Below are 12744 nucleotides of genomic sequence, written 5' to 3' on the forward strand. Positions count from 1 at the left end.
TGGAGAAATGTAGATACCAAGCCCTTTCTTGTATGGCGCTAGCTTCATGTTCATACCTTTGCCTCGTAACGCAATTGCCTCCATCGTCTTGTTATGACGTTCACTCTCTTTCAACTGTTGTTTCGCTTCTTCTACAGCTTTGACAGTTCTCGCTACAGCACTAGCACCACCTAGCAATGACCCTAAAGCTGCTAAGCCAGCAAACAGCGCAGGAAGAAATCCTCCTCGTTTTGGTACAGGAATAATTCGTGCACGTTTACTAAATATTGCTCTGCACTTTGGAGAAATTCTCGCTCTTGCTGCGCTTAACGCTTTAGTAATAGCTACACGAGGATTGTATTCCCCTCGAATAGCTTTTTGCGCAGCCTTTATAACATCTTTCCATCCAACAGTTTTTACTTTCTTCTTCTTCTTCATGTCGTTTGGATATCGTTGTTTTACCATGCTGGCCACGACTTTACTAGTCAAGAGCAAATCATAAACTAACCGTTACCTCTTGTTTCGTTTAATATATATATTACTATTACGTACTTTATGATTCAGTTATCATGAAGATTATAAAGCAGCAAGACACGCTACCTGTTACCGACATTGTACCACATCTCTTACCTAGTTCTAGTACAACTACAGGAAAACGTCATGGAACGTTGTTTCCTTTTACTGTTCGATGTATTATATCAGGCCCGTCGGGATGCGGGAAAACAAATCTTTTACTCACACTTATTACTTCTGTAAATGGTGTACGCTTCGAGAATATTTACGTTTTCGCAAAGTCACTCTATCAGCCGCTATATACTATTCTACAAACTGTAATGCACGATCTAGTTAAAGATGGAATAAGATATTTTAAATTTAATTCGCATGAGCAAGTACCATCACCAGACGATGTGCTTCCTAATTCTCTTATGACCTTTGATGATGTCGTAACAGAACAGCAAAACGTTATTCGTGCATTCTTTAGTATGGGTCGGCATAAATATGTTGATTGCATCTATTTGTGCCAAACCTATTCTCGTGTGCCTAAGCAGTTGATACGCGACAACGCAAATGTTATTGTGCTTTTTCGGCAAGATGTGCGCAACATGCGACATGTGTATAACGATCATGTTAACACTGATATGCCATTCGATGACTTTAAACGTATGTGTGCTAAATGTTGGTCATTACACCGTTACAGCTTTTTAGTTATTGATAAAGAAAGTGATGTACAGCATGGACGATATCGCATGGGTTTCGATCATTTTATATGCATTAACACAGAATTACAGTAACTACTTGATTAAAAACCATCATCATGTTAACATCTAGCAAGGAGATCACAAAACATATCATCCAAGCTCGAAACAATATTCGACGGAAATTTAAGGAGCTTAAACGTATTCAAGCAGACACGGATTTATTTTTAAAAACACAACTATGTACACCACTCAAAAAAAATTTTAATTCTACTTCATAACCGCAGTCTACTTCAAGTTTTGCTTCTATGCAAACATCATATCATAAAGAGAAGCATGAAGAAGAAAAGCATAAACAAGATAAGGAAGAGAAGAAGCAGGATGTAGATCAAGAAGAGGAAGATAAGGAAGAAGAAGAAGAACTTAATGATACATCACCATCTAAGCGTGTTGAGTTTTTAACTACAGATGTTATTGCTGAAACACCTACTACATCGACGCAAAATCTACCATCTTTGTCTGAGGTTATGATTACAGCAGAGTATCGCAATCAGTTTAGAACTTTTATTCAAGATACCTATGGATCTCTCTTTGCACCTTATATAGAAAAACGTTTTACAGGACAAACTGACACTACCTACGGTATTCGCTACGAAGATGACTGTTTCCGGATAGGAAATTCAAATGTTAAGATTAATAACAACAAACTCATTGTAAAAGGTGTTACCTATAAACCTACGAAAGGACTCTTAGAACTTCTTTTCTCACGAATACCTGACAAGGATATAATTTTACAAGATGATCTTAAAAAATATAAAGCAATACTTTTTGCTACTGACGCAACACGACGTAATTACAAGAGAACAGAAGCTGTAAATGCGAGTAAGAGTTACAAGTATCGTGAGTTTATTTCTAAGCTGTTTCCGACTGCACGTAGTCTTGATGTTATCTACAAGCCTTTGTTGCCGTATGTGGATGTAAGATACTGGAATGACCCAAACTTACTCGTTGAACGATTACAACTTTTAAGAGCATCGCAAGAGGCTGGTCACACTGGTCACGGATCAGAAATTCTAGAAATAGAAAGAGAACTACGTTATGCCGGTATTATTTTGTAATGGCTCGTCAAGAGAAGATCTCACCTGTAAAGGAAAACATCGCACATGAGTTACATAAACCAGCACGTCGCACCTACTGTCGCAGACGCGTTATTACACGAGGAAAAGATGGTCTCTGGCAAGCAGACTTAGTAGAAATGATTCCATATGCCTCTAGTAATAAGGGGTATAAGTATCTACTTACTGTTATCGATGTGTACTCGAAGTTTGCTTTTGCACAACCCGAGCGTTCTAAAACAGCAGCTCAAGTTAAAGAAGCGTTTAAACATATTGTTGAAGAATCGAAACGCTGCCCAAGGCTTCTTCAAACTGATCAAGGTAAAGAGTTTTACAACAAGGATTTTTCTTCTTACCTCAAGTTACTTGGCATTCAACACTACTCTACGTTCAGCAATCTCAAGGCAAGTGTTGTAGAACGCTTTAATCGTACACTCAAAACAATGATGTGGCGAGAATTTACAGCGCAAGGTTCATATCGTTGGATTGATCTGCTACCTAGACTTTTATCTACCTACAACGATACACCTCATCGCACTATCGGAACAAAGCCACGTCTTGTTACAAAGAATACACCTCGTATAAATGCTATTCATCTTGTAATTAAAACAGCTGATCCACGTCGCCATCGCTTTAAAGAAGGTGATTTTGTTCGCATCAGCAAACAAGTCTATCTTTGCAAAAGGATACACACCTAACTGGAGCACTGAAATTTTTCAAATCAGAAGTGTTAAGCTTACTAATCCAGTTACGTATTAACTTCGCGATCTCAGAGGACAGCCTATTGAAGGAGGATTCTACATCGAAGAACTGCAGAAAACAAAATATCCTGATCACTATTTAGTTGAACGTGTTATTCGACGTCGTGGCAATAAACAGTATGTTAAATGGCTTGGTTTTTATAACAGCTTTAATTCATGGATTAATAAAGAGGATGTACTTTAAATCTTATGTGTGTTTTCTTTTAATCCTCTACCTCTCCTAGGACATGCTGTAGGATTAAACAACACCTGTAATATGTTTTGACAATTCATATTTATTTTAGAATATATATATATATATATACATTTTTATCCTTTGTTTATTTTACGGTCTTTGTCACTCAGTTTTCGTTTTATTACACCAACAACGACAAGTGCTGCTATATTCTTCTGAGCAGCTAAAGCACTAGGTAATAACACACACACACACAGCATAACTTTACGAAGCAGATTTTAACAGTTACACGACATACTCTATGCAGGCAGCATGTAAGGCGAACGTATTCTAGGGCCGCAGGGGAGATGAAGCACGAAGAAAAGAAGATCAATCACTCTATTGATGAGTCCACGCCCAACATGCTTCCTCATCTTTCTCCCAGCACGTTTCTTGCCTTTGGTAATGCATTTAACTCTTCTCCTCTAAAAGTGTTTAGTTTCTTTTTGCATGCATAAAACTTTACGATCGCCTTTTCAACTGCGTTACACTTAGTATCTGTTAGAAATGACATGATGTCTTTACTCTACAAATGTTTCTTTTACACTAAGGTTATTTCGACATTGCAGTTTACATATGTTGTTCACTTCCCGGCATGCACTGCAACACAAGCAATCAAAGAGCATGCATACATGTTGTAAAGACTGTTTACTTGTTTCTCTACTATGCTCTTTCGGAAGAGTTTTAAATGATGGGCACCCGAATTCATGCATGTCGATAACTTCACACGATGACGGTAGAAAATCACGCAACCATTCTTTCTTTTCACAACCCTTTAAAAGAACAAGATCTGCTCTTGACAAATGTGCATTCATCATTAAAGGTAGAAAACGATAAGGTATTCCTTTTTCTTCCCACTTCATACCTAAATTGTTTTCAATCCACTGAGTCTGCTTTTTATCTTCATCTGTTTGAAAACAGTAAGGGAACGGTGGACTAAATACTAAACTAACAAGTTTTGGTGCCCACAACACACTGCAGTCTAACACAGCCACCTCTTTAAACACAAATTTGTTTCCGTTTACTTTAAAGCCTTGCACATCAACTATTAATGTTTTCGTCATGTTTGTACTCCACTCTCTATCACTGTTTCTCGAAGACTAAAGCTTTTAGTCAACGAACGGATTTAAACATGCACAATAACGTCATCACTGCAGCACATGCAAACTCTTGTTTTTATGATGCATACTTATTGCATTCCTTTACACCGACTTACTCTTAAGAAAACGGACAAGTCTAAACATGCATGATGACGTCATCACTGCAGCACGTGCTTACTCTAGCTTTCCCGATGCGTGATTAAACTTGTTCGAATTTACCGCCACCACATTTCAACTAAAGAGTGCAGCAGCGAGGTAAGCGATGTAAGATGGCGGTAGCTAAAGATGGCAGCACGGTGCTCTGTTGATTAAAGATGGCTGCTTGTCAAAAAGATTTTTCAAATTATCCGCCACCACATAGAGTGCAGCACTGAGATTTGCGATGCAAGATGGCGGGTGACAGCTTGTCAAATAGATTTTTTTCAAAGGTAAGTAGCTAAAGAGGGCAGCACTAAGGTTAGCAATGCAAGATGGTGGATGACAGCTGTGACGTAAAATTTACCCGCAAGATAGCACCACGATGCTCTTTTCATTAAAGATGGCAGCTTGTTAAATAGAATTTTTCAAATTAACCGCCTCAAAGATAAGTAGCTAAAGAGGGCAGCACTGTTCTCTCTGGATTAAAGATGGCTGCTTGTCGAAAAGAATTTTTCAAATTAACCGCCTCAAAGGTAAGTAGCTAAAGAGGGCAGCACTGTTCTCTCTGGATTAAATATGGCTGCTTGTCGAAAAGAATTTTTTAAATTATCCGCCACCACAAAGGGGGCAGCACGGTGCTCTCTTGATTAAAGATGGTGGATGACAGCTGAAGAGCGCGTAGAATTTGTTTCCAAACAAGAGTACGTGGAATTTGCCGCCACCACATTTCAACTAAAGAGTGCGGCACTGTTCTCTCTAGATTAAAGATGGCGGATGACAGCTGTCAGAAAAGCACATGGGTTTGTTTCCAAACAAGAGCATGTGGAATTTGCCGCCACCACATTTCAACTAAAGAGTGCGACACTGTTCTCTCTGGATTAAAGATGGTGGATGACAGCTGTCAGAAAAGCACATGGTTTTGTTTCCAAACAAGAGCACGTGGAATTTGCCACCACCACATTTCAACTAAAGAGTGCAGCACTGTTCTCTCTGGATTAAAGATGGTGGATGACAGCTGTCAGAAAAGCACATGGGTTTGTTTCCAAACAAGAGCACGTGGAATTTGCCGCCACCACATTTCAAAGGTATCTAGCTAAAGAGTGCAGCATTGAGCTTTGTGATGCAAGATGGCGGATGACAGCTGTCAGAAAAAAGCACGTGAGTTTGTAGAGTACGTGGAATTTACCGCCACCACAAAGAGGGCAGCACTGTGCTCAAAGATGACTGCTGTCACGTGGAATTGTCTGCCACCACAGGTATCTAGCTAAAGAGGGCAGCACTGAGGTTTGCGATGCAAGATGGCTGCTGTCAAAAAGCATTATTCAAATTATCCGCCAACACATTTCAAAGGTAAGTAGCTAAAGAGGGCAGCACTGTGCTCTATAGATTAAAGATGGCGGATGTCAGCTGCAGGTGGATTTGTTTATCTCACGGTAGTGAGGTTAAGTTGGTAGCACTAAGGTTTAGGCCCGCCAAGATGGCAACACTGCCGATGACAGGTGACGAATTTACATCTACTACGATAAAGAGGGCAGCACAGTGCTCTCTGGTTTAAAGATGGCGGATGACAGCTGTCAAAAAAGCACGTGGCTGTCAAAAAGCACGTGGATTTGTTTATCTCGCGCTAGTTAGGTTAAGTTGGTACTACTGAGGTTTAGGCCCGTCAAGATGGCAGCAGTGAGGTTAGCGATGCGTTGTTGTCTGTCAAAAAGCACGTGGCTGTCAAAAAACACGTGGCTTTGTTTACAAATTCAAATTTCCCGCGGGTGGTGGAGGAGACCTCTGGGAGGCCTCTGGCTGTGGTGGTGGTTGAGGAGGCATCTGGGAGGCCTCTGGCTGTGGTGGTGATGGAGGTGGCCTCTGGGAGCCGGTGGGGGTGGTGGCCGCCGAATCCGTGTATTATACTACTCTCGTTGATATGGTTTGTTTACAGCTGTCACTGCAGTATTATGGTATCCATCTCTGTGGAGCTTCTATCATCAGTACTACGTGGGCTCTGACAGCTGCTCACTGCGTCAATGGGTAAGTGCTGTTCAGGAAAATATTTTAGTGGGTGTTAAATTAAATTCAAGATCTTCATTTTGATATTTTATCACTATGTATTATTCACTACTCAGACAGTGAAATTTAAAATAATAATATTCGTAAAAATACCCTTATGCCGTGTTCCAAAAAGATTCTTTGGACTAAAATTCGTGATCCATTTCGGCTTATTCAGATGCGATAGTTAAATCACTTTAACATATTACGTTTTAAGTAACTCTTCGTGTACGATCTCTTTATAAATATACCGGTAACGAAAATATAATTTAATTCCTATGGATCCCTTAGAAACTTGGTTTATTTTACTTAAGGGAACCGTCAAGTATAAAACGATAGAATAATGTAACTTCCGATCTTCAGTTACACATCTTTGAAGCTAAAAGAAGTATTTCCTTGAATGTTCTCTTTATGTATTCATAATATATTCATTATTATTTCGGTAGATTATGACGCTTCTGTGTTTAATATTTCATATTAGAAAGAACATTATAAGAATAATATTTTTTTAATATTGTTAAAGTTTTCCTTAACTGATGTACCTCTCTCTGAGAAAATACTGAAACCAGACCCAAGAAACTTTGCTTGCATAATATTTTTTTTTTTTTTTTTGAGCTGCTGAAGTAAAATTATTGGACTATTGTTTATAGGAGTTGGGGAATGATTATTTGTTATATCCTAGTTGAAAACTGAAATTTCCTGTAAACTTTTCAATGCTCTTCAAACTGGCCTTCTTGAACTAATCAAGATATCTGATGAAATTTACTTCAACAAGCATATCTATCCATCAATTAATCAATACTGATCTGCATTTAGTGCAGTCGCCCAGGTGGCAGATTCCCTATCTGTTATTTTCCTACCCTATTCTTAAATGATTTCAAAGGAATTGGAAATTTATTGAACATATCCGTTGGCAAGTTATTCCAATCCCTAACTCCCCTTCCTATAAATGAATATTTGCCCCAATTTGTCCTCCTGAATTCCAACTTTATTTTCATATTGTGATCTTTCCTACTTTTAAAGACGCCACTCAAAGTTATTCGTCTACTAATGTCATTCCACGCCATCTCTCCGCTGACAGTTCGGAACATACCACTATATAGTGTATTAGAGACTACGTAGTTTCAAATATATTGATGTGACAGTTCCTGAGAGAAAATTATACAAAGTTTCAAAAAGTACGACTTACGGAAAATCCAAAAAGAATGTTTGACTAATGATATCTAATGATATTCAGAGTGCAGAGTTATGTTTAAACTTAATTTTATTGCCTCTAATTTAACTTTGCCGACCCCGTGGTGTAGGACTAGCGTGCTTGCCTCTCACCCGGAGGTCCACTCAGCCTACGTGATTAGAATTGAGGAGCTATCTGACGGTGAGATAGCGGCCCCGGTCTAGAAAGCCAAGCAGAGTATTCGTCGTGCTGACCACACGACACCTCGTAATCTGCAGGCCTTCGGACTGAACAGTGGTCGCTTGGTAGGCCAAGGCCCTTCAAGGGCTGTAGTGTCATGGGGTTTGGTTTGGTTTTCTAATTTAACTTCAGTACAATAATTGATACACGTAATACTTCAGGGAAATTAGAGATTCCTTTAAGCTCTAAAACAAAAATTGACATTTTTTAACCTATGGTTCCCATAACGCAAATTTTAATCTTTTAAATTCGTTTTTAATTAAACATATTAGCATATAAAACGTCTTTTTTGTAACGAACTAGGACTACAATAAAACCGTTAGAATATGCATAGATAGACCAAGGAAAGTCTTTCGAATGAATGCTCCGTTAAAGAGTGAGGGAAATTTTGCCTACCATTTCCTGTCGAGTTGCCGTGGTTATTCATAAATGATAACTCTAACGATACAGACAGTAAGAGAGATAGATCACAGGGGATCAAAATACAGTATTGGTTTAGTGACAAAACAACCACCAAAGAAATTAACTTGGCGTTAGAGGAACCAGTCTGTGTGAAAAAGCCACAATGGTGAAGTACTGCCCTTTTATCCGGCACTCCACTAACTGTCACTCTCAAACTAACGGCACGTTCACTCGCGGGCACAATAATAATTCCATAATGTTAAAGAATATAAAGAGCAGCCCGCGAGAGTCGGAAATTTCGTGTCACTTCTGATCGGTTGCACTCCAAACTTCGATAGCCATTATTGTTCCCGTCATTGTCAATAGATCCGCTCATGGTATGGCCAACAGTTCGGTTTATGGGACGCATATTGTCAATACATCAATCGCCAACAGCATGAATGTGCTTCATGTAAACGAGTGCATAATTGCAGCAGAATGGGCAAGTCCTTGAAGTGTAAAAGAAATGTTCTGACACTGAAGTAAAAGCTAGAATCTATGAATAAAATGGAAAAGGGCGTTAGTGGGAGATTAATGGAAGAATATCATGTAGGAAATTCAACATAATACGATATCAAAAAACAAAGAATTCAGGTTAGAATTTTTGTGATTTATATTCGCATTGGGGGTAGGCAGTAAAAAATCGAAAAACTATTCACCAGTCAATGTGAAAATTTGGATCATTTGATTTGAGTGGTTTTTACTTAAGAGATCGTTCGGTGCATGAATTTCAGGTCTAATACCGCACAGAAATGGAAGGAAATTGCGTAAGTGCGTCAAGATGGAGACCAGTGCTTAGTAGCGTGCTTTTCAGTTTCCAGGTTTATCAGTGATTTGAAGGTGTAAGATCGGCATTTACGTGTGGAACTTTCAATTAAGTGATAAGTAAATCCACCGTGCTATGAATAGCCAGTTCAAAGTGTGTCACAAGTAATTAACAACATAACATTTCTTCTAAACAGCCATACCAGGGAAAGGAAAGATAGCAACAATAGACAGCCCAGTGAAGCGAGCCCTACAGGAAGCTCTGAGAGAGAAGGAAACACTCGCCACGCTAGCCAACAACATACAAGACCAGGTAGCCAGGGCCACTATAGAGCAGCTTAAAACTACGATAGATTTTAACACCAAAGTAATCGAGGAGACAAGGGAAGCGCTGGAGGCCAGACACAAGACAATATCAGACCTCGGAGAACAGCTCGAAACTAAAACCGATGCTATCGAGCATACCAGCGGTGGCAATCTGCGTGTGTTCGGGATGCGGGAATCGAATGGCGAGGACACGGATAAAATTGTCATCGAGCTAGCTGAATATGTTGGTGTACATTTAACCAAATACAGTAGAGACAATACACGACACTCTGAGAGATATCGAGGGACAGCGATTAGAGCTCTATCTCCTGACCTGAGAGTTACTGATTCTGTCATAAGAGCACGTGTGTTTTTTGGTGAAGCTTTTGGGGTTATTTTTGCGTTTGCATTAAGCTGACATAAGTAAATAGTAGCGTGTGTCATTCCTTTATATCTCCTGTCAATATGAGTAGAAAGATATGTGCTGCGTTTGGCTGCAATAACTATGAAGTGCAGAAAGATTCGCGGTCTCTAATCCGTTTCCCTCGTGGCAAGAAAATGTAAGTAAATACTCTGTTTGCATATATATTCTTCCAGTTACAAAGGTATTTTTATAGCAGACCTACTTCCTAAACTTCTGCGCGACCCATATTTTAACTGGCTTAAAATATAATAAGCTTATTTTATTGTATTAGTGCAACAGTTAACCTTCAGTACCGATGTGTTGTTGTAGGTGTGATCTGTGGGTTTTGATTTAATTCAGGAAAATGCATATGCATATGTGCGTGGCTGGTTGTGTTCCAAGTTACCCCATTTGGAATGCCGTAATGCCTTGTCAAGTACTGAAGAAAAAATGGGTGATTTAAGAAATGTGATGATGATGCAAATTCCTAACGTAATGGCAAGTATTGCTTATAGGGAAATTTTGAATGTTTTGCGGCTAAGTTGATAGATTTCCTTTCTGTTAGTAAGCTTCAAGTTAAAAGGAAAATTGTCCAGCTCTTAAATTCATTGAATCATGTGTGTAAGGAATGTGCCGATATTTTTATTAACAAGTGTCCTAATGTGATGTACAATGGTTTTAAATGAGAAAAAAGACAAATCCAGCCGTGAAAATTCAGGCAGGTATGCTAAAGCTAAAAAAGTAATGCATAAATGAAAGATCAAGCCCTTTCACAGCAGTCCATTTCACATCTTGATTATATGTCTAATTTCGGTCTTTAAATAATAACCTGTTAAATAATTCTTCATTCATGTATCCAGAATTGCTTTAGCAACTTTGAAGTTAATATTTTAGCAACACTTTCTTTCTAGACGTAATTTATTTATCCATTTCTATTGATATTTGAATTTAGCGCGAATTTTCATGTCACGCCACTAGGAGCGCCACTTGCGAATCGTCTCCCATTTTAACAAAGCTAAATCCGGAAATGTCGCGCATTGTCTCTACTGTATCTCATTTAACGCACGAGGACATAGGCAGAAGTCACAGGGTAGGCAAGATTAGTACAGATAAGCCGCGTCCGATAATAGTGAAGCTCGTGTTGTACCGCAAACGGAACGAACTGTTCAAATCTAAAAGGAAACTAAAATGGATGGGCAAAACACTCAGAGAAGACCTCACGTCAATCAAAATGAAACTGTTGCGAGAAGCGATCACTAGATTTCCTGTGACCAATTTTTGGATAATAGACTTTCAATTATTGTGAAAAATTCTGTATTGGTGTGAAATATCGTATGTCAAGCTGAGCGGAACTGAACATGATTAAATAAACCGACAGACAGAAACTAACATAGCATTACACAATTTACAGTTTTAACCAACTGAGACACTAGACTAGAGTAATACTATAATTACTATTCCAACTATTACTTTTAGAACATATCTTCATTAGATTTACATATCATAACTACGCAAGATAGCGTAAAGGTTGGCAATTCAAAGTGAGAGTGCTGCACATGCTTATCGGCAAGGTTATTGGTGGTCAGCTGAGCGGAATCTCCGCTCCCATACCTACCCAACCCCCTAATACTAATCCCCTTACAAGTGTTTTTTAACAACTTCCCAAATTCCTTACAGGTAGTACATGCTAACGTTCAGAGTCTAATTCCTCACTTCCACGAACTCCGTAACATAATTGGTAATGGCAACCCTCACATCGTGATGAACGGGGAAACTAGATGAAACCTTGGTTGTCAGAATCCCTCGTCCACCTCGCAAATTTTACTTCGATCCGAAATGACCGCACAGGTAAAGCCGACGGAGGAGTAGCTATGTATATTGGGAACGACATAAAATGTAAAATAATCTACAAAACAATTAGTGAACACTGCGCAAGGCCTGAGTTCATGTTCATAGAAATTGAGGATGTAGATGAAAAGTGCTTTCTGAGTGCAGTGTATCGCCCACCAAAGATAGGATATATCACCGACCTTGAAGACATCCTACTAGACCTCTTAACCAGGTATGGGTAGGTGACCTCAATACTGACATTCTTAACGACAAAATGACTGCGACTAAGCAACTAATAAATATATTTAAATCTTGCAACATGAAGATTTTGCCACTTAACGTAACACATCACACAGCCACATCACATATATTACTGGACTTAATTGTTACGAATAACCCTGACTGGGTACTGATCCACGGGTAAATGTCTGCTTGCGGACTATCCAATCACGACTTAATTTATTTAGCGTATTCATTTAAATGCCCGAAGTATATGCCTAAATTAATTACATTCCGAGACCTAAAAAATATTAATGATGAAGCCCTATTAGAAGACGCTGCAAGCATACCTTGGCATAATGTCCATATTTTAGAAAATATAGATGATAAAGTGGAATTCTCAACAAACAACTACTAGCTCTTCTTCATAAACACGCACCAAAACGCATTGTTCGTGTAACACGCCCTGCGGCTCCATGGATGACTCAGGAAATAGCCTACAAGACTTAATGACAGAGAGAGACAAAGCTTTCAGAAACTCTAAATCAATCAATCAATCAATCAATCAATCAATCAATCAATCAATCAATCAATCAATTCTGATCTGCATTTAGGGCAGTCGCCCAGGTGACAGATTCCCTACCTGTTGTTTTCCTAGCTTTTTCTTAAATGATTTCAAAGAAATTGAAAATTTATTGAACATCTCCCTTGGTAAGTTATTCTAATCCCTAACTCCTCTTCCTATAAATGAATATTTACCCCAATTTTTCCTCTTGAATTCCAAACTTTATCTTCATATTGTGATCTTTCCTACTTTTAAAGA

At 38.8% G+C, this 12744-nt stretch overlaps 1 protein-coding gene across 2 annotated transcripts in view; it reads left to right on the forward strand.

The window, feature by feature from the left end:
- LOC136873753 (trypsin-1-like) overlaps positions 1-12744 on the forward strand; it is a 44069-nt gene that overhangs the window by 18799 nt on the left and 12526 nt on the right. For both annotated transcript variants that reach the window (XM_067146941.2, XM_067146940.2), the window contains exon 3: positions 6437-6525. In XM_067146941.2, coding sequence (XP_067003042.2) covers positions 6437-6525 — 89 coding nt within the window. The remainder of the gene's footprint in view (positions 1-6436; positions 6526-12744) is intronic.

The sequence above is a fragment of the Anabrus simplex genome, chromosome 5 (assembly GCF_040414725.1).
Source record: "Anabrus simplex isolate iqAnaSimp1 chromosome 5, ASM4041472v1, whole genome shotgun sequence".
NCBI lineage: Eukaryota > Metazoa > Arthropoda > Insecta > Orthoptera > Tettigoniidae > Anabrus > Anabrus simplex.